Source organism: Balaenoptera borealis, assembly GCF_965194805.1.
Source record: "Balaenoptera borealis genome assembly, chromosome: 13".
Classification (NCBI taxonomy): domain Eukaryota; kingdom Metazoa; phylum Chordata; class Mammalia; order Artiodactyla; family Balaenopteridae; genus Balaenoptera; species Balaenoptera borealis.
The window spans coordinates 979092-1000391 of NC_138870.1; the positions used below are offsets into that span (position 1 = coordinate 979092).

Genomic DNA, 21300 nt, shown 5'->3' on the forward strand with positions numbered 1-21300 from the left:
TGTGGCTCATGAGCTCTAGAGCGCAGGCTCGGTAGTTGTGATGCACAGCTTAGTTGCTCCATGGCACGTGGGATCCTCCCGGACCAGGGCTTGAACCCGTGTCCCCTGCATTGGCAGGCAGATTCTTAACCACTGCGCCACCAGGGAAGCCCAGTCCTCAGATTTCTTCACAAAGGAATGATAGAATCTAGAAACCGTCATCGTGGGCGTCCCAGAGCAATAATTGACCAGGCAGGGTCATCAGTGGATCTTTAGTCCCCTGACGTGGGTATTCTGGGAACAGGTAGTCCAGGGTCTCTCCGCATCACTCCACAGATTACTTATTAATTACAAAGGGGAAAAGGTCTCTTTACCACAGAGACGTGGGTGGGCACCAGCTCAACCAAGCCGTCCAGCTGGTGTCACCAGGAACAAGGGGGCCTGACTGTCCTGCGTGGGTGCAGTGGGAGGGGCCCAGAGTCGCCCACGAGGTGTTCCCGTGGAACAAAAAGTCTTGCTGTGAATCTAAACGTGAGACAGACAAACCCACAGTGTGAGAAGCTCTGCAGAACAGCTTACCTGGACACCTCAATAGACCAGCCAGATGCAGTGCCCGAACCTCGACTGGGTCCTGGACCATGGGGTGGGGCAGCAGGTCCTGGACCAAGGGGGTGGGGACATTGGGTCCTGGACCATGTGGAGTTGGGAGCAGCGGGTCCTGGACCTTGTCGGGGGGCAGCAGGTCTTGGACCGAGGGGGTGGGGCAGCGGGGAGGACTCCCTTCTCAACAGGCTGCTTTCCCTTGAGGGCCAGTCCTGCCCCTGCCCCCCGGCCAGTGTGCACTGCTCCCCAGGCTGTCGTGTCCCTGTAGGGCAGATGTGGGGTCTTTTGTCTTCTGCCCCCCTCACCCCAGAGACCTCTGGGCTCTCCGGGGCCCGACCTTGTTGACTGCTGCCGTGTCCGGCTCCCTGGCCTCGTGGGACAGCTGCCCCTCCTTCCAGGGAGCAGTTCCTTCCCTCATCCCTGTCGCTGATCCCAGAACTTTGCTTCTTGCTTGTCGTGCAGGCCCGAGCGTGAACGGCCTGGAGGAGCCCAGCATCGCCAAGAGGCTGCGGGGCACCCCGGAGAGGATCGAGCTGGAGAACTACCGCCTGTCGGTGCGGCCGGCGGAGGGGCTGGAGGAGGTGCCCGAGGAGACGCAGGCCGAGCACAACCTGAGCAGTGTGCTGGACACGGGGACGGAGGAGGACGCGGCCAGCAGGTCAGCCTGTGGGGCTGCGTCTGCGGCGGGCAGGGGAGCGGGGCCCCGAGCCCAACGGCCTGGGTTTGCGTCGTGACCCGTGACTGGGCAGGTCGTGTGACCTCTCTGCCTGCCCGCTCGTCCATGTGAAGGGCGACAGCACCAGGGCCTCCTGCAGAGTCGTGCGAGGGTCCCGGGGTAGAAGGTGCTTGGGCCAGAACTGGGCACGTGTAGGCGCTTGTAGGCGACGGCTGCGGACTCCGGCGTCCGACTCCTCACCTGGTCGTCCTCTGGGGCCTGTGAAATGTACAGGATGTGCATCTCGCCCCCTCGTGGTAAGGAAACCGATGTTGACCAGGACTAGGATGGAGGGTTGACTGAGGTTCAAGCCCAGGGTCTCTGGTCCACGTCCAGGGCTCTCCGTGTTCCCTGCTGCCTGGTGCTCCAGCTCCCCGTCTCGTTAGTCAGAAAGGACCAGTTTGTTTGACTTAATTCAGATTCAGGACTTACTGAGCGCCTACCAAGATGTTAACACTGCTTTTCATTGAAAAGGAACAGAAAAAATGTGCCCTGGGCTGGTGTTCACAGGTGTGTTGGGGAGGGGGCTTCTGCGGGGGGCGACTGTGCCCCTGGGGGTGGGTTCCATGGAGGCTCTGGGGTGACTCAGCCACCAGGTCGCTGTGCAGTCTCGGGGAAGCCGTCTCACCTCTCTGGGCTTCTTTCTTTCTCCCGTGTGTGGAAAGGAGCAGAAACCTGCATCCCAGGGCCCCTCGCAGTGCGTGGTGCCGGCCGGCTGAGCCGCACGCACCTTTGGGGAAAGTGCCCCACACGCCCCCCCCCCCCCCCCCCCCCCCGTCTCTGTCCTTGTCCGCGCATTCCCGCCACCCGCAGGCCTCCCTGAGTCAGTGGGGTCAGTGCCCAAGTCAGGGCTGGAAGAGAATAGGACAGGCAGGTGGAGTGGAGTCAGGACGGGCGGACCCCCTGCAGCCCCCCTTGCGGAGCCTCCCCGACCAGCGCCCTCAGGACGCAGCGCTCCCGAGGTGGGGCGGAGTGGAGGGCTGGGCTCGGTGACGTGGGCAGACCCTGTCCTGCAGGAATAACGTTTCCTGCACTGTGATCCGTAAACCGAGGGATTATGGGGCAGGAGTGGAGGTGATGTAGCCTGGGCTTTGCAGGAAGGCTGAGTCACGGCCTTCGCAGCAGGTGGGGTAGAAGGATAGGTCAGTCAGCACCCAGTGGTGTAGTAAATGCCCCATCGTACTCACATTCCCATTTGAAAAAGCGCTAAGCGTGGATGCTATGTGAAGTGTAACGATGGTCTCGTAAGAGTGCGGCGCCAGAGCTGTCTTATTTCCCCAAGGAAGCCGTAAGATGCCTCCGTCCTTCCTTGGGGAGTCATCGGACTTGAAGATGAGAGATGACAGTTTCCAGGAACTGACCGGTACAGGCGGGGATTCACTCTCCTCTTACCTCGGGCGCCTGCGGTGCGGGCAGAGCAGGGGACGCCGTTGGGACGTGACTTTGCAGGCAGACAACCCAGACTTGAGGCCTAGCTCCACTTTCTGCTAGTTGGGGGCAAGTTTCTTACGCTCTCTTGCCCTCCTTTCCTCATCTGCAAAGGACACTGCGCCTCAGAGGTTTGCTTTGAGGATTAAACCAAATAAAGTAGTGGGCACAGTGTCTGTGCCCGGTGGGCAGTTGCTGTAGTCACTGTCTTACCTGTGGATCCAAGCACAGCCCAGGCAACCCTCACTAGGAGGGGCAGGGTGGTGATTCCTGTTTGGATTTCCTTGAACAGGTGGTTTAAGTGCCAGAAATCGGGCTTGCCTCGAATTTGCCTTGGGGCAGTGGTGACCAAGGTTCGCCTGCATCAAAATCACCCGCCGGCTTGTGTGAGCACAGACAGCTGGGGGGTTTCTGTCCCAGTCCGTCTGGGGTAGAGCCCAAGATCTGCACGTCTCAGAAGTTCCCGGCTGGTGCTGTGGTCTGGAGACCACGCTGTGAGAACCACTGCTCTAAATTTCTCAAACGTCCCTGATGATAAACACGTGCGACACTGGGTTGAAGGATAATTCCTGGCCCTGCTCCTGCCAGGGTCTCACTCAGTGGGCATGGGGTGGAGACCAGGAACACCTGCTTTGACAGACACCCAGGCGATTCCCATCATCTTCGCGGTTTCCTTCACACAAGCAGAGAATCTTGGCCGAGGCCTCATCAGCTCCATGACCCTTCCTTGGAGGGGCGGGAAGGAGCATCTTCCAGAGGGGACCCTGGAAACAGTACTTCCATTTTCTCTGGGAGAGCCTGGGTGCCGGGGCAGGAGAAGGCTGGTCTGGTTTCCGTGTGTTTTCTCCTTCCTGCGTCGGGGAGGGCCGGAGCCCAGGTATGCTTCCCAGACGGGCAGCCAGGGCTGCAGAGGACTCCCTGAAGGTCACAGAAGACAGGCCAGCCCAAAGGGTGACAGCGTGAGCAACAGCCCCTCCTGCGAGGCACCCCTGACTGCTCCCCTCCTCGCCCTCCACCCGCAGAGGTGGTGAGTGAGCCGCTGCTGAGCAGGGTGCCGGCCTGAGCGTGGAGTGGTCTCCACCGCGTGCAGATCGCAGGACCCGGCAGGTCTCCTCCACGGTCGGCTCAGTGCTTACAGGGTTGGCAGCGTGGGCGGGACCCCGGGGCGGCCGCGCAGGACGGGGCATTGCTCGGAGACGCTCTGATTACCAGCGGGTTAATTTAAAAGTGAAGCCACCAGCAGCTTCAGGTGGTGTCCATCCGCGGCGGCTGCCCGAGTTCCCAGGTCGACCGCGGCAGCCAGGAGCCGGGTCGTGACCTTCCTCCTGGGTTTGACGGGGTGAGCTGATGTGGGCGGACGCTGGGGGTTCCTGACGTCTCACCCAGACCATCCCACCTCTGGAAGCCCGGCTTCCTCACTTGCGGGAACGGGGATGATAACGGTGGCCGTGCCCTTGAGCTGCTGTGTGATCAGCTGAGCCGATCCACGTGAAGTGCCTCGTGCTCCGGGCACATCCTCTTCCCTGGGTCTGCTCCTCTGCTGGCTCTTTTAAGTCTGGAGCAGACCTTGTCCCTTGAGAAGCTGGTCCATGGACTGCGTCCTCCTGCCCGCCCACCGTGGGCTCTGTGAGAGGAAGGCGCTGTGAGAGCAGTGATTCGGACACGCCCAGCGGGGAGGTTCCAGCGGGACGCATCAGCTCCGCCGGTGCACTTTGCTGAGGGCCTTCACGGGGACCACCTCCCACCCTGTGAGCTCGGGTGCAGCCTGCCTGGCCTGCCTGGCCGCGTCCCTTGTCTGCTTTTGCCCGTCTCGGGAGTGCCAGGCAAGCGATAAGAGAGGGTGTGGTCTGGGAGGCTGCCTGGATCAAATAGCCACACGGGCAGGATGTCGTTACAAAGGTGGAAACAGATCCCTGCTGTCGTGGAAAGCTAGTCTTGACGACTACATTTTCTGGCTCTCGTGTCTCCTGGGAGGCCGCGTCCTGAGGTCCCCCTCTCCTCCCTAAAGGACAGGGAAGTCGGTTGTCTTGTGTTTTGTTCTGCTGTGGGGATTCTGCCCCCTGGAAGTGTTCCAGGCTGTGGTCCGGGCGGGGAATGTGCCTCACACAGATCCTTCCTCCTGCCCCTCAAAGGCCAGACCCAGAGATTCAGGCACTGGGAGCAGCCAGAGAATACATTATAAGATGAGCCTTGAGTAGTGACTTTACACTGCGACTCTTACATGACTTGAGGAGCCTAACCAGACCCGGAGGGCTGCTCTGAGGGCCGTGGACAGTGACACCCGGGGAGGAACAGCTGGCAATACCTGTCCGTCTGTCTCTGTCCTTCACAACGGCAGGCAGGGCGGCTTGCCTGTGTCCCATCTCCAGAAGCGCGTGGCGCTCCAGAAGCGTGGTTGACTTCCGCCCTGTTTTTATGCTCTGTGCCTCCCTTGCTAGTCTCTGTGGTCCTTGAGCTGTCACAGCTTCAAGTGGGACCTCATCACGCTAGCTGCCCTCATGACACGGCACGGGGAGGGGCTGCCCTGAGCCCACCCCCCAGAGCTGCCCGCCGACAGCTGGGGCCCCAGTGTGCCTGGCATGAAGGAGGGCAGGCTGGCCTCCCTGTCCACCTGCAGGGTTGCAAATCGACCTGAGGTTAGAGCAGAGCACAGGAGGCATTCTTACCCTGATTTCACGTTTGAAAGATGTTAAATGACACACGGGCTCACACGTGTGTGTTGTTAGTTAATGAGAGTAAAGAAATGAAATCACAACGATAAGGCAAAAATCATGGCTAAGTAAACACTGAGGGCTAATCAGACTCCAGAGGACAAGCTTTCTGTGGTCCACATTCTTATGTCTTCCCACTTGAAACTGCCTCGTACAGACCCCCACCGCCCTGCATTTACCGCCCACCTTGTCTAGTCCTGGTGTTTGCATCTTATCTCCCCTGACACTGAAGATCTTTTCTGTGGCAGCTTTGTGACGTCTAGGAAGGGCGCTGTGAGCAGAGACACTCAGTAAGTTTTAGTTGAATGAATGAACGAAGTAGGAGTCGCCAGACTGAGCTGCGGACAGCGAGGAGCCGCTCGCTCTTTCTGAGTTCAGCCGCTGAGCTTCAGTAGGTGCTCAGAACCGTCTGCTGAACGCCTGAATGAATGGTGTGTGAGTGCGTGAACAAGCGAGTGGATGGCTGGAGGACCCGAGTGTGGCACAAGCGTGATGCGGTCAATAAAATCTCGCTCCACTAGGGGCGCCCGCGGCAAGCAGGTGTTCACACCCCCTTCCCGGCGTGGACACAGGCTTGGAGAGCATGACCAGCCAGCTCATGGTCACACAGCTGTCGTGGCAGAGCCCTGCGGCCCAGTGAGGGGTCGAGGGACGCAGCCCGGGAGGCCACCCTCACTTCTGACTCGATGAAAGCGATGGAGTCCCCAGCGCCACCCTCGGGTGCAGTAATTTTCTAGAAAGGCTACAGGACAGAACCCACTGGCGGGGCTGTGCTCACAGCCCTTCTCTGTTACGGGGAGGGGCGCGGAGGCCAGTCTGAGAAGGGCGGCTCCCGTCCCCGCGGGCTCAGGCAGAGCCACTCTCCTGGTGTTAATGTGTGACGACACCCACAGAACCTTGGGGTCCACGTTCCCTGTGGAATGTGGTTGACCCCGGTCTCTGGGTCGGCTGATGCTGGTGACTCAAGGCCTTCACCCCAAACCACATTCTTAGACTCTCCATCCTGACCGGAGGCCCCAGGGAGTCAGGCCTCCCCATCAGGCAGGGCACCCCGGGGCTTAGGGTCTCCCTCCCAGACACGGGCAGCCGGAGCAAGGCGGACGCTCTTAGCCCCGGGAGCAGGCGCCGGGGCCCTCGCGCAGCGAGCGCCTCTCCGCAGGGTGGGGGCTTGTCCAGGCGCCCTCACCCGCAGCGCTGCACACTGCGCTGTGGTGTTTGGGAGCGGGACCCGGGGCTCCCTTTCCTGCGAGCAGCGCCTCCGCCAGCCCGCTTCCTGCCGGCGGCCCATCTTCCCACCCGAGATCCTCCAACGAGACGGTGCGTCCACAGGAACGGAGGTGCTCTTCACCCTCGGTCCCCAGGGTCACGAGCTTCGAGCCTGTGCTCGGCGGGGCTGCCCCGGCCCATGTGGCCCATCTTGTCCTCCATTCACCCTCCGTGCACTGGCCCCAAGGTGTTCTCCCTCTCTTCCCACCCGGTGGGTGCCTTGCCGGGGGCCTCTGCCTGTGCCCCTGGCTTTGAGCCGCCCCCTTCTCCGTTCTGGGGTCCCCTCACTGGGTTCTGTGGTCATTTCTGCAGCAGTTCTGAGTCCGAGATGGAGGAGGAGGAGCCCCCGCTGCCCCCCTCGGACCTGGGTGGCGTGCCCTGGAAGGAGGCCGTGAGGATCCACGCTCTTCTGAAAGGAAAGAGCGAAGAGGAGCTCGAGGCCTCCAGGAGCTTCGTGGCTGGGGAGGAGGACGCGGAGGATGCAGAGGACACGGAGGACGAGGAGGACGAGGAGGACGAGGAGGACGAGTCTAGTGAAGGTCAGAGTAAAGCCTCTCCTCCCGCCCCGGCCCGGGTGTGGGAGGCTTCTGTGGCCGGGGTCACGCGACATGCCTCCGCTGGCCCCAGGGGACCCACGAAGGGCTGTCCGGGTACAGCTGGACGCAGAGGCGGACAAGGGCCTCCTCCAGGTCAGGCCACTCGTCCTGTCCTGTTCCAGCTAAAGGAACGAAGGGAACTTAGCTTTCTGGGGGTTCCCTGGTTCCTGGTCCTGGACGTCGCAGGCTGCCGAGCATTGAGGAGGGAGGGCCCCCCAGGAGGGGTCACCTGTGGTGTGTGGTGACGTGCTGGGACCTGTTTCCTGGAAGGTCGGTCGGGCTGGCTCTGAGATGCCTCTTGTCTCGCACTCGAGGTGTTGGGTCCTGTCCCGTCCGCCTGTGTGATCCCGAGTGGTGAGGAAGAGCTTCCTGGGCTCCTTCTCTGGCCTTTGTCGGAGGGTCGTTCTCCCTGTTCCGGCTGCACTGGGCCTGGAGTGGTGAGCAGGGCCAGGCAGGCAGAGACCTGAGTCCGCGGGAACTCGTGTCTGCTCAGGCCGTGCTCTCCCTGTGGGGTGTGGACAGGACGAGGAGGACGTGAGCCGTTAGCCAAGGAGCCTGGCCCGTGGGGCTGGCCCTGGAGGGCTCTGCACCTCGCAAGCTTGTCTCTCTGTTCCTCCTGGAGTTCCCTGTGCTCGGCGGCCAGTCCCAACCCGGGCTCGCTCGCTCCAGCTCAGTGAGGGCCGGGCGCTGACCGGGCAGGGTGCGCGTGACCCATGGTCCTCAGCTGGCAGTGGAGCCCCGAGCTGGCGGCCCTGACGAGGTCGGGTGGCAGAGGTGGGGCCTTCCTTCCTCGGGCTCCTGGAGCCCCCATGGCCCCGGTCCTGCTGTAGGCCTCCTTCCCACCCGGAGGTTGGGGTGGGACCCCAAGGCAGCATGTGGGGCCTGCACACCGCCCTCGTGTGAGGAGCGGGGGGATGGCGTCCGGGGCTGCTTCCTCCACCGGCTGTGTCTGTAGAGCCGAGTGCCCCGGCGTGAGTCAGTGGGGATCGCGTGCACAGCCCGCCCCAGGGAAGGCCACTTGGCTTGTAGCTCCAGACACAGCCAGGGGTCGGGGCGTGCCCCCTTTTCAGGAGAGCTTGGCCCTGCTTCCCTCCCGAGACCTGATCTCCTGGACGTGGAAGTAGCGTCCGGCTCCATCCTGCGGGAACGGGCTTGGAGTGGAGGAGCCTAGAGATGACTCTTCTCTCTGTCCTCTCCTCCCCATCTGCCCCCACGCGGTGCTTTGCTGTGGGTGTGGAAGGAGAGTACTGGCCCCGGGACAGAGAACTCCTGCAAGGCCAGCCGCTGGGGCACCTGCCAGAGGAAGAGGACATGGGTACACGTGAAGGTACCTCTGCCCACCTCCACCCCGGCCCCTGGCAGCCGTCCAGCCGCCCCCAAGAGCAGGTCCCCCGTGGAGAGACGGGGTTTCCTAGAGCTGCAGCGGCGGGCGAGGCATCCACCCCTGGGCACCCTGTGCCCCTTGACCGTTTGCTGCCAGTCCCTCATCCGCTTACGACTCAGCTCCTCCTCTGATGTGAGCCGAGCACCTCACGTCACAGTCAGCTCTCAGAAGTGGCGGGGCCAGCACAGGCGCCCGGAGCCCCTCCCCTGTGCCTGGGCGATGAGTCCCCAAGGCTGCATGCACTGGCGGCACGCAGGCACGCCCCGGGGAGAAGGCTCGCTGTCTTCCCCTGCTTGCCTGGAAGGTGGAGAAGGGGCCTGCGTTTCCTCCTTGACTTAATGTCTTGGTCTGAAGACAGTCGGGCTCTCTGGTGGCTGCTGTGACTCAGCCCCGTCCAGCACCGCCAAGAGGAAGCCCTTAGAGGCCAGCGGCTCCCAAGAGAGCGCAAGGGCTGCGACCCCACGCCCAGCACAGCCCCCATCCACGTTCGGTGGCCTTAGCGGTGAGTTCTGCCCACGTCACGTTCCCTGTTGCTTGGAGATTAGGAGGTTGTCGTTTTCGTGATGAAGCCAAAGCCAAGGCCAAAGCCAGGTTGCCCAGTAGAGAGTCCTTCTGATCAGGTGGTACCTGCTCTTGCTGCCCGAAAAGCCAGCCTCCCTCCTGTAGGGTCCCCTCCCCCAAGTTGCTGGCTGTCCCTTATTTTAACCCAACTGTATGGCATGGTCCAAGCACTGATTATGGGAGCCCTCGGGGCAGGGGTGCATGCAGATTCCTTGGGCCCCGAGAGCAAGAACAGCCTGAAGGCGGGGCCCCTGGTGAGTTCTCACCTGGCTAAGAAGCGGAGTCTTATGTCCAGGGGGGATCAGCGGGGCACCAGTAGAGTGTTCGGGAAGAGGGCTTTGACCTCAGAAAAGGGCAAAGGGGGATTGACTTCTTGTTCCCGTGAATTCCTAGCGCTCTGGGGTCTGCAGGACAGACTCCGCTTCCCCCCAACCGTAGCCTTCTCTGACCCCACCCCCGCCTCAGCCCAGCATGCTGCATGAGGCCCATTGTAGAAGGGGATGTTTTTCTCTTTAGCTGCATAAGATAAAAACTAGAATCCCGACAGCGTCACTGTCTGCCCCGCGTGAGCCGGCTGGTTCGTGGCAAAACTGCCCTGTCCCGCCCCACCTCTGTGTCCACGTGGCAGGTGGCCATAGGCACGGGCTCTGTGGCCAACAGAGCCACGTACTTGGGACCTTGGGAGGCTGGCCCTGCAGAGGCCAGTTGTGATCTGCTCTTTTCTCCTAACTGGACACTTGGGTCCCTCAGACGCAGTTAAGATGAAAAGAGCTTCAGAAAGGAAGGTACTTTCTGCATCGGAGGGAAGTGTAGGACTCTTCATCCACATCGACAGCTGCATGAGGCTTGAAGGGACTGAATCAAGTTGAATGAGTAGAAGTCGGGCGTGTGTGCGTTTGCACGTGTGTGTGCGTGTGCTTATTCTCAATTCTTGCCTCTTTCTGATTCAAACTGATCCTGGCAAATATGGTAACTTTTCCTTCTGTTTCCTCTCCTGTGGTGTTTGATCCTTCCTTCCCTGGACTGTTTACTTTCTCCTTCCTTCCTTCCCGTCATCTCTCCCTTCCTCATCTCCTCTGCCCCTCGAACCTGGTACACTAGCTGGGAGCCCAAGGCTGCAGCAGCTCGTAAATCCAGCCGATCCCTTGGAGATCCAGGCTGACGTGCACTGGACGCACATTCGTGAGAACCAGGAGGAGCGAGTGTCACCGGCCTCTGAGTCCCCTCCTTCCAGAGGTAACTCCTCCGGGCGCAGGGTGCCTGGCACCTCTGTCCCGCTTCCCCTCGGGCTGCCGGGGACTCTTCTGTAGGGCGGGGCCCCCGGGCTCCTCACACGTAAGAGCCAGCTCCCTGGGCTCTCGTCAGAGGATATGTGAAGTCTCGGTGGGTAAGAGATGGGCTGTTGTCCGCTGACGCGAAACAGTGAACTTGACGTTGGGAAAACCAAGAATTTGCTGACTTTGCCCGTGTCACTAGGCAGGGTTCTTCCTTCTCCACTTGGAGGAATGTCCTGTGCTTTTCCTCATGCGCTGTGTCTCGGTCTGAGTGTGCGCGGACAGGATGGGGTCAAGGGACCATACCTTGGACTGAAATGAAGTTTTAAGAAGAAATTTATATCAAGGAGGTTACCAGCTCTAGGTTTTAGGGGAGGTGCTCTGCATCCCACGGCAGGATGATGATGAACCTTGTTCTGGCTTCTTTTAAGGAGGGAAAGGAAAACCTGGAGACCATTGGGGGCGTCCTTCCCGTGCCCGACCTCGGCGTGCCCGCCTTGGTGCTTCGCCCTCTGTCTCTTGCTCACCTGTCTCCACGTTTGCACTCAGTGCCTGTTGGGGACACAGCCTGCAGGGTGCCGAGGGCACAGAGCGGGTGGCCCGGTCTTCATGGGAGGTAGCCACCTTCGCCGCAGGCAAGGCCCACCTCTTTAACCACGTTTGCAGCCGCGTAGATACCCAGCAGCTCTGCAGGAGCCGAGAGACAGCCTGCTGACCGGGGACGCCACCTTGACCCCCCGTGCTCTCTCTCCTCTCCCTGTCCCGACGCCCCGCTTGTCCCTGGTCGGTGCCGGACGGGCCTCGGGCTGTAACGTCGTCCGTCTCTCTTCCGTGTGGACTCCAGGAGGACCTCCGCTCTCCTCGCCAGGAACGCTTACTCCTGTGTAACTTTGTATTTATCGTCTGTTTCAAATTCAGGGCCCGACCTTCCCTCTGTTCGCCGTGCAGCAGTGCAGGCCTGGCTGGAGTCGGTCTCCGGAGGTTGTCGGGTGATGTTCGTTCTCTGCCCGCTCACCATAACCACTCTCTTGGCAGCTCTGCTGGTCCCTTAACCCTGGACTTCCGGTGCTGCCGCTAGTGCATGCGCGGCGGAGGGCGGGGGCACGTGCATGCCTCGCTCAGGCCGCCGCCCTTGCATGGACCAGACACGCGCCACGCAGAGCAGTAGTGCAGTCGGGCGGGTGTGGGCGTGTTTTGTTAGTAGAGATCGGGGGAAGCCGAAGCTGAAGGACTGTGTGCGGCACTGGGGCTCAGAGTCCGCAGAAATGAGGCTGGACCGTGGCGGGGTGTGGGCTGGAGGATTCTCGTAACGGTCAGCAGACCTCCCGGGGTGCCACGGCTGAGGCAGTCAGTACTGGGGTGGGGGCCAGGCTGGGTCTGCAGGCCGAGGTGCAGGGCTCTCTGCAAGCTCTCAGGCCACGAGGGAGCCGAGAGACCTTGCTTGTCCTCAGTGCACTCACTTTTCGGGGGGGGGGGCGTTTCTCAGCGAGGGGCCCTGGCATCCGGGCAGGACGTGGGACAGCCTTGGCCCCCGCCGGTTGTGAAATGCAGAAGGGCAGGGTGCCCCTTCCGGGCGGCAGGATGGTTGCCCCACCAGCCACCTGCCAGCCGCCCGTTGTCCTCCTCGGCTCACAGGTCAGGAGGCACCTTCACGCTGAGCTGTAGAGAGGGCTGCGGCCACCCTCTCCTAGTTAGTTTTGTCCCCAGGACGGTTGGACGAGGCTGAGGTATCGGGACGTCCCAGCGGCCGCCGAATAGACCAGAGCTGAGCGTGTCGGCGCCCCCTGCTTCCTTGTGTGTGGCTGCTTCTAGCACCCGCTCCGTCCTAACTTGGATTAACCCCCAGTTCCCTCCCTCAAGCTGTGTCTCTTTCAGCGTTGCTGCTGCTGCATTGATGCTTGTTGTGTATTTTGATACGTGTGACAGTCGTTCCTTTCAGGGCGCCGCTGAGGACCGTAGACTCCTAACCCCGAGTCTGCGCAGATGTTTCTCTGAGTAGGAGAACCGCTGGGGGCCGCAGGGCCAGGTCTGGGCTTGGGCGGCTCTAGTGTCCTGTGTCTGGAGCCACGCCAGGCTGGCGAGCCCATGCCACGTTTGCTTCCAACGGACTTGCCAACACAAACGTGTAAAATTGCCTCTCAATGCCCGGCCGCTCGCAGACTGATTCTAGCGCGCGTGTGGGCCCGGCGGGCACCCGCCATGGGGTGGGCCCGGGTTCTGCCCCATCGGCGGCCAGCTCGCTGTCCCCCAGGAAGCACGGGGCGGAGAGGCTTGTTTGCCTCAGAAGCCCCCTCCCCTGGCGTGTGATGAGGGAGCAGCAATGCTAACGCACAGAGGTCTCAGTCTGTGGAAGTAACTGAGTGCTCGCCGCAGGGCTTCTCCCGCAAATGCCGTCATCAGAGGAGGGCGTCCCGGCCCTGCCTCGTCCGTCCCAGGCCGATTTCATAGCACTCTCCAGGGCGGGTGTGCACCATCATCTCGTCTTAGTAAGCCGAGTGCACCGAAGGGGTGGTGAGGATAAGTAACAGATTAAGGAATTACTTAAAAACACCAAGGCTCACCCACCTGCCACCTGGGTCAAGAAATACAGTCCTAGCACCTAGAGGTGCCCACCTCCAGGCCATCACGGCTGTCTTGTCCCCAGTTTCCTTGTGCTCTGACCCTGTGGCCGCTCACGGTCACTGCTGGTTACTGCACGGCCCCGGGCGCCGGGGACACAGCTTCATGAGGCCGGGCTGCTGGCCGTCGAGGGTCTCGTGGTCCTTTGGCCTGGCCTTGCGTTTCAGCGGGCTCCTCTGCTGCGCAGCCTGCCGGGCTTGACCCTCAGGCCAAGTATGTGCGGGTCAAAGGCCAGCCCCTTTCCTGAAAGGAGACCCGAGAAGAGCCCCCAGGGCGCCCGGGGAGGAGGGACTCCTGGTCCAGGCAGGGCGATGCGGCTGTGGCTGCTTCCTGCTGCCTTCTTGTAACCTGAACTGTAGTCTGAGTTCTTCTTGTGCAGGGTTGGGAACAGGTGTGAGTGTGTGTGTGTGTGTGTGTGTGTGTGTGTGTGAGTGAGTGTGTATGTTAGGCTCCTTGCTCAGGAGAAATGAAGCTTTGCCACATTTTGCAGCGCTGAAGGGCTGGTCTTGAGTCCGAAAAACGAACTTTCCACATCCCCTTGTCCCTCTCTCTTATGCTTAAAAAAAGTACATGTCTAAATTCTTCCAAGCGGGGCTGCAGCCCTGCCGGTTGGTCACCCCCCTGCACACGGCCCTGCTGCCAGGCTGAGCGGTGGGGCTGCGAACAGACCCCCCAGCTGCCTGGGCTCCGAGTCCTCCCTGAGAGGCAGGGTTAGCAGCCCCCTCGAGGCTTAAGCGACTCCTGCACACAAAGCGGTCGGTGCAGGGCCCGGCTGCCACGCTTGCAGCTGGGTGCCTGCCTAATCCGTGCTCAGGAGGCCCCACCCTGCTCTCGGAGACCTCCCGGCCCACCGACCCCCGCCCAGGCAGGCTTCTCCCCTCTTCGCCTTGTGGTCGTCACGTGACAGCCCTGGGAATCCCCTGCCGATGCGTCTGTCATCTGTCTGTCTGTCTGTCTCTCTCCTCTTCCTTCCTTTGAACGTCTCTGCCTTGCAGTCCCGTTTGACGAGGACGACCTGGAGGAAGATGTGGACTCAGAGCCAGCAGAGGTAGAAGGCGAGGCAGCGGAGAATGGGGACACGGGGGACACTGGCGCAGAGCTGGATGATGGTATGGGGACCCCAGAGCCTCCCCCAACCGTGGTGCCCACCCTCTTCCTCCTGGGGAGGGGGCCGCAGTGGTCTGAGCTCAGGGAAGACGGAACGCACATTAAAACGGAAGTGAGGTGCTCAGAGGAGCGGCCGTTAGGGCTCCTGGTTCCTTCCTTGTTCTGCCACTAATCTGAAAGCGTGTCGTTTCACCCACCCTTTGGACGTGGGCTGCACTCGTTGAGTCATGGGGAGAAACCGAGCAGATTCAGGGCTTCCTACGAGGCCTTTAATCCAGCTGCCGCCTCTGGAAGCTGGTACGAGGAGGAGGTGGCGTTGAGGGGGAGGGGCAGGGACTGGGCTGGGAGGTGAGAACAGGCGGGCTGGGCGCTAGGAGCCTGGAACTGGCGGCAGGGGCGGCAGGGCCGGGAGGGCTCCGAGTCCCCAAGGCTGGTCCTTCCTGTGGAGCTGTCCGTGTGCTCAGGAAGGCCCGCACCCTCAAAAGAGAGGGGGTGCCACGGGCGTCCTGGTGCTCCGCGTCGCAGAGGATGCTGTGTTGATGGACGAGTCTCAGGAGGGGGACTAGTGGGCAGCGCCTGGCCGGGATTCAGAGCTGGCTGGACCTCACGCTGCAGCTGATGGCCTGGCGGCTGTCCTCTGAGGAGCCGGGAGCCTGGCAAGGAGCACAGCCTCACTGGAGGTCTGTGCTCGCTTCCCTCGGCAGGTCAGCACTGGTCGGACGACGTGCCGTCAGAGACCGACACGGAGCTGCAGCGGGTGGCGGCGGGAGTGGGACTGGAGCTGCGGGTGTCTGAAGGCGAGGAGGAGCCACCACCGGCCTCGGCAAGGCGCCCAGAGAGAGGTCTGTGTGCGAGCCCCTCCCCTCCCTGCACGGCCCCTTCCCCTGTGGCACCTGTGCAGCTCACCTTTGGACCTTTGGACGCAGATCCTACACTGGTGACACGGCCGAGGCCGGGACGCCCTGGGAGCAGCCCCGCTGCAGTGCGAGCGGGTGTTTCCTCTCGCAAATCCTGCGTCTGTTTTCTCAGGTCGCTCCCCAGTCTCCAGCCCCAGCCGGTCCCCTGAGGAGCACTCGGTCCTGTCCTCCCCAGCCCACAGCCCCAGGGCACAGGTAAGGGTTTGGGGCCCACTCTGGAGGCAGAGCTGATGGGACTCCTTAGGGGCCTTGGTGTGAACCCAGTTTTTTGTTCCCTGCGCTGATGGGCTGTTGAAAACAGGAGTGGCCCTGGGGCTCCGGCCCGGTGTGGCCTGCTGTGCGCCAGTCCCACCGCCGAGCTTCCCACCACTGTTCTCTGTGTGTCCATACAGCACGCCGTTTTAAACATAAACTCATTTTTAAGGTAAAACGGTAATATTTGTGGGATTATTGGTTTGATACAACAGATGTGTTTTTTCTCAATATTATGCTAAAATGAACGTATGATTTTCTAAATTAAAAATACTTGTCCAGGTGACCAGTGGTCTTGGAACTACGCACTGCAGGATGCTCCGTAAATAGATAGCAACACTGTGTCCTGTGGAGCACGTTTTAGGGGAGGCCATCTAGAGGGCGGCCGGAGCTCGAGGCCTGGGGCTACTTGGCTTGGTCTTTGGGGTCCTGAGGAGCAAGGTGATTTGGGGGGTTTCATCTGCAGTGAGGCCGGGGCGTGGCAGGAAGGACAGTCCGGGAGGCAGAATGCGATTGATGCTGTTTTAAGTCTCACGTCAGAGACCTCGGAGCTCTGGGGCTTGTCGTTAGCATCCTTTGGCTGTTGTCAGTTCAGGGCCCAAAGAACCGGATGCGTTTGGGATGAACCAAACCTGAAAGCTTCACGTGTTCACTGGGTGAGGGGCTCTGAAGCTTGACAGACAGATCAAAAAGGGCGGTGTCCTCCTGGCCCTTGATCGTGGCCCCCCGTATGGAGAGGGTGTTTCAGGAAGCTCAGGCCCTTGGTGGGAGAGCACGCCCGTCAGAACCCTGCCTTCTAAGCAGCTCCTGTCACCTTGCTTTCCCACAGGGCGCCCGAGCCCCGCTCGCTTCTGCAGCTGCCACGAAGGGATTGCCCGCGGAGAGCCCTGTGCCAGAGCCAGAGCCAGAGCTCTCCCATGGGGAGCCCACAGCTGGCACACCTGTCCGATCACAGCCCGAAGCCAGGACGCCGCCCTCGCCTGCAAGCCCACAGCGCCGGTCCCCGCTGGCCCCCCTCCCCATCTGCTCCCAGCCTCAGCCGTCCGCCGAGGCCACCGTGCCGTCCCCCACCGTGTCCCCCATCCGCTTCCAGCCTGTGCCGGCCAGAACCTCCACGCCCCTGGCCCCCCTCCCCGTGAAGAGCCAAGGGGTCACCAAGGACACACTGGGCAGCCCCCTCCCTGGGGATGAGGCCCTGAAACGCAGCGACCTGGTGGCAGAGTTCTGGATGAAGAGCGCAGAGATACGCCGCAGCCTGGGGCTCACGCCCGTGCGACGGGGCCCTGGACCCGAGCCCGGGTTCCAGCCCGCGCCCCTGCAGGCCTTTGCAGCTGAGAAGCTCCCCCAGGGCGAGGGACCCTGGCTCCTGAAACCCACACCCGTCCCCGGGAGGCTGGGGCCGCCCGCTGCCGGGGGGGCCCAGCCCTCCCTGCCCACCCCGGGGTCCCCACCTGGCAGGGAGCCGAAGGGCGCCCGGGCGGAGCACAGAGACCTGTCCAGCAGCTCGGGGCTGGGCCTGCGGGGCAGCTCCTCCCGCACCAGGACGCCCGGCAGCCAGAGCTTCAGCACCTCCGACTCCACCATGCTCACGCCCCCCTCCAGCCCGCCGCCCCCGCCTCCCGACGAGGAGCCCGCCACCCTTCACGGGAAGCCGGCCCTGGCGGGGCAGCCCGCAGCCTCGGAGCCCCGAGCACCGGCCGCGTGCGCGCGGACCCCGCGGGAGCCCGCCCGGCCGCCCCCGGAGGAGGCACCGAAGCCATTTGTGGAGAGCGTGGACGAGATCCCGTTCGCGGACGATGTGGAGGACACGTATGACGACCGCACGGAGGACTCGAGTCTGCAGGAGCCCTTCTTCACGCCCCCCTCCCGCTGGCCCTGCCCCGAGCAGCCCCTGGCCCAGGAGAGCGCCCGGGGGCCCGAGAGTGGGGTCCCGCCACAGAAGCGGGGGCTGCCGCTGGTCTCCGCCGAGGCCAAGGAGCTGGCGGCCGAGCGCATGCGGGCCCGGGAGAAGTCGGTGCGGAGCCCGGCGTTGAGGGACGCCATGGCCCGGCAGCTGAGCAGGATGAAGGAGATGGACACCGTGGCCACCGCCCCCAGGGCCCCCAGGACCCCGGCGCCCCGCAGAGCCACCGCCGTGCCCCCTGAGGGCCCCGAGGAGCCCACCCCAACGCACAAGGCCACGAGTGAGGAGGTGCCGTCCCCTCCCTCGGACTCAGGGGGCCTGGACGGCTCGGTCACCTCGTCCGAGGGCTCCAGCGGGAAGAGCAAGAAGAGATCGTCCCTCTTCTCCCCCCGAAGAAACAAGAAAGAGAAGAAGCCCAAGGGTGAGGGCCGGCCCCCGGAGAGGCCCAGCCCCAGCGCCCTGGAGGAAGCAGCAGCCAAGCCCAGGTCCCTGTGGAAGTCCGTCTTCTCCGGGTACAGGAAGGACAAGAAGAAGAAGGGCGATGGCAGGTCCCGCCCCAGCACCCCTTCCAGCGGGGCCACCGTGGATGCCGGCAAGCCGGGGGCGTCTCCTGTCACGAGAGCAGGTACGGCAGCACGGGGGCCCCTCCCGGGCAGAGCGCACGGTGCGGGCTTTCCAGCCCCTGCAGCTCCCTCGAAAGACCCACTTCCCATGCTGCCCCCTCCCCTGGGGCTTCCTAGGGAGAAGGAAACTAAACCCAGCAGGACGTTCTGAAACCAGCGTGCAGCTGGGCGGGGGCCGTCGGGGTGGCTGTGACTTCCCAGGGAGGGCCTGATGGTGAGTGGCCGGGCGCTGGCGCCAGACGGCGCCCCTGCGGTGCGTGTGGGCGCAGTCCCGCCCGGATGTGCGTCAGCATCCAGGCTCGTGGCTCCGGGTGCGGGACAGACCCAAGCCGGGGAGAACCACACCTCCGCTCGCCTGCCTTGGGCTGCCGTGGGTGTGGAAATGGGGAGAGTACCCCGTGTGGCCACTGGTCACTGTCCCTGCTCTGCCTCTGCCCCCCCAGAGCTGCGGCCCCGGCGCCAGCTGAGCTGCTCGGAGGACTCGGACATCTCCAGCGACGATGTCCTGGAGCGGACCTCCCAGAAGTCCAGGAGAGAGGTGGGTGGGCCGCGGCTGCGACTCCGTCCCCTGTTCAGCGCCCCACCCCAGCCGACGCGCAGCTGAGCCCCGCGCCTGGCCCGTGTCCAGGCCGAGACACGGCGGGAGCTCTCCTCTGGGCCCGAGCCGCCTGTGTCAGGGCCAGTCTGAGGGGGAGCGTGTCCCTCTGACCACAGCTGTCCCCGGGCCCCAGGCGCCCTACTCATCCACGCCGACAGTGAGTCTGGGACCCCAGCCCTAGGATCCCACGAGCGCCCCCTCGCCGGGGGCCGCGTAGGGAACACTGAAGTCAGGGCTGCGCCCAGGACGTGCTGACCTGGCACGACGTTGTGTCCGGGTACGTGATAACGTCATCCCGGTTCCGCCCCGAGTACGCTACTGGGGTGCGGGAGCTGCGTGGGAGGCACCTTGTGCTGAGGACACACGAGCTGCATCTGTTGGGGGGAAGGGCCGTGGCGTCTGCAGGCGACTCGGGAGAAGAGGCACAGGTGGGCAAGGGTGTCGTCCGCCTCTCCGTCTCCTGCGGGTCTGAGCATCTTCAGAGTAAGAACTGAGGGGCGTGGGGCACCCCCAGAGCATGGGGCTGCGTCAGCCGGCGGGTGGGGAGCCTCCTGCAGACCCCCACGGGAGCCTCGGGTCTGCGCACTGGGGCACGTGGTTCCTCGACCCTGCTGCAGGCGGCTGTGAAACAAACCTCTGAGTTTCGTTTCATTTAAAAAAGCAAGAAACTAACTAAAAATGACTTATTTTTATTTAAAATGTTTATATAGAAAAATTAAGACAGATTTTTAAAAAATCATCTGTAGCCCTGTCAACAAGAGATAACTCACGTTTCCCACTTTGCCTCAGTTTGACTCAAATACAATCAAACCATGCGGCCTGGCCCAGGGCGTGAGCACTGGCCCTGGAGCTGGCAGCCACGTTCCGGGGGCTGAACCCCCAGAAGCCGGTGAAGCACCAGTGCGTTTTTTTTTGTTTAATTGAAGTGTAGTTGATTTACAGTGTTGTGTTAATCTTAGGTGTGCAGCAAAGGGATCTAGTTATACATATATGTGTGTGTATATATATACATATATTCTATTTGAGATTCTTTTCCGTTATAGGTTATTACAGAGTGTTGAGTAGAGTTCCCTGTGCTCTACAGTAGGCCCTTGTTTATTATCTACTTTATATATAGTAGTGTGTGTCTGTCAATCCCAGTCTCCTAATTTATCGCTCCCCCACTTCCAATTTGGTAACAATAAGTTTTTTTTCTATGTGAGTCTATTTCTGTTTTGTATGTAAGCTCATTTGTATCATTTTTTTAAGATTCCACATATAAGTGATATCATATGGTATTTGTCTTTCTCTGGCTTACTTCACTTAATGTGATAATCTCCAGGTCCATCCACGTTGTCACAAATGGCATTATTTCATTCCTTCTTATGGCTGAGTAATATTCCGCTGTATATATGTGCCATCTCTTCTTTATCCATTCCTCTGTCGAAGGACATTTAGGTTGCTTCTGTGTCTTGGCTATTGTACATAGTGCTGCAATGAACATTGGGGTGCATGTATCTTTTCGAATTATGGTTTTCTCCGGACATATGCCCAGGAGTGGGATTGCTGGATGATACGGTAGTTCTATTTTTAGTTTTTAAGGAACCGCCATACTGTTCTCCATAGTGGCTGCACCATTTACATTCCCACCAACAGTGTAGGAGCATTCCCTTTTCTCCACATCATCTCCAGCATTTATTATTTGTAGGCTTTTTGATGATGGCCATTCTGACCGGTGTGAGGTGATACCTCGTTCTGGTTTGGATTTGCATTTCTCTAATAATTAACGATGATGAAGATCTTTTCATGTGCCTGTTGGCCATCTGTATGTCTTTGGAGAAATGTCTGTTGAGGTCTTTTGCCCATTTTTTGATTGGGCTGTTTGTTTTTTTGATATCAAGCTGTATGAGCTAGTTGTATATTTTGGAGATTAATCCCTTGTTGGTCTCATGGTTTGCAAATACTTTCTCCCAGTCCATAGGTTGTCTTTTTGTTTTGTTTATGGTTTCCTTTGCTGTGCAGAAGCTTTTGAGTTTAATTAGATCCCATTTGTTTATTTTTGCTTTTATTTCCATTACACTAGGAGATGAATCCAAAAAAAAAATTGCTGTGATTTATGTCAAAGAATGTTTTGCCTATTTTTCCTCTGGGAGTTTTATAGTATCCGGTCTTACATTTAGGTCTTTAATCCATTTTGAGTTTTTTTTGTTTTGTTTTTTAGTTTTTAATTTATTTTTTTATACAGCAGGTTCTTATTCGTTATCTATTTTATACACGTTAGTGTGCACATGTCAATCCCAATCTCCCAGTTCATCCCACCACCACCACCACCACCCCACCCCACCCCCGACCCCGCCCCACCGCTTTCCTACCTTGGTGTCCATACATTTGTTCTCTATATCTGAGTCTCAATTTCTGCCCTGCAAACCGGTTCATCTGTACCATTTTTCTAGGTTCCACATGTATGCGTTGATATACGATATTTGTTTTTCTCTTTCTGACTTACTTCACTCTGTATGACAGTCTCTAGATGCATCCACATCTCTACAAGTGACCTAATTTCATTCCTTTTTATGGCTGAGTAATATTCCATTGTATACATGTACCACATCTTCTTTATCCATTCATCTGTCAATGGGCATTTAGGTTGCTTCCATGACCTGGCTATTGTAAGTAGTGCTGCAATGAACATTGGGGTGCACGTGTCTTTTTGAATTATGGTTTTCTCTGGGTATATGTCCAGTAGTGGGATTGCTGGGTCATATGGTAGTTCTATTTTTAGTTT

At 60.4% G+C, this 21300-nt stretch overlaps 1 protein-coding gene across 26 annotated transcripts in view; it reads left to right on the forward strand.

The window, feature by feature from the left end:
* Positions 1–21300, forward strand: part of MICAL3 (microtubule associated monooxygenase, calponin and LIM domain containing 3) — a 176124-nt gene that overhangs the window by 133461 nt on the left and 21363 nt on the right. For 14 of the 26 annotated variants that reach the window (XM_082350056.1, XM_082350045.1, XM_082350071.1 and 11 more), the window contains 10 exons: positions 1045–1240; positions 7015–7241; positions 8539–8625; positions 10345–10479; positions 11436–11498; positions 14132–14245; positions 14948–15085; positions 15273–15355; positions 16242–17940; positions 18382–18476. In XM_082350056.1, coding sequence (XP_082206182.1) covers positions 1045–1240; positions 7015–7241; positions 8539–8625; positions 10345–10479; positions 11436–11498; positions 14132–14245; positions 14948–15085; positions 15273–15355; positions 16242–17940; positions 18382–18476 — 2837 coding nt within the window. The remainder of the gene's footprint in view (positions 1–1044; positions 1241–7014; positions 7242–8538; positions 8626–10344; positions 10480–11435; positions 11499–14131; positions 14246–14947; positions 15086–15272; positions 15356–16241; positions 17941–18381; positions 18477–21300) is intronic. The other 12 variants (XM_082350049.1, XM_082350059.1, XM_082350057.1 and 9 more) reach the window with 7 other exon arrangements.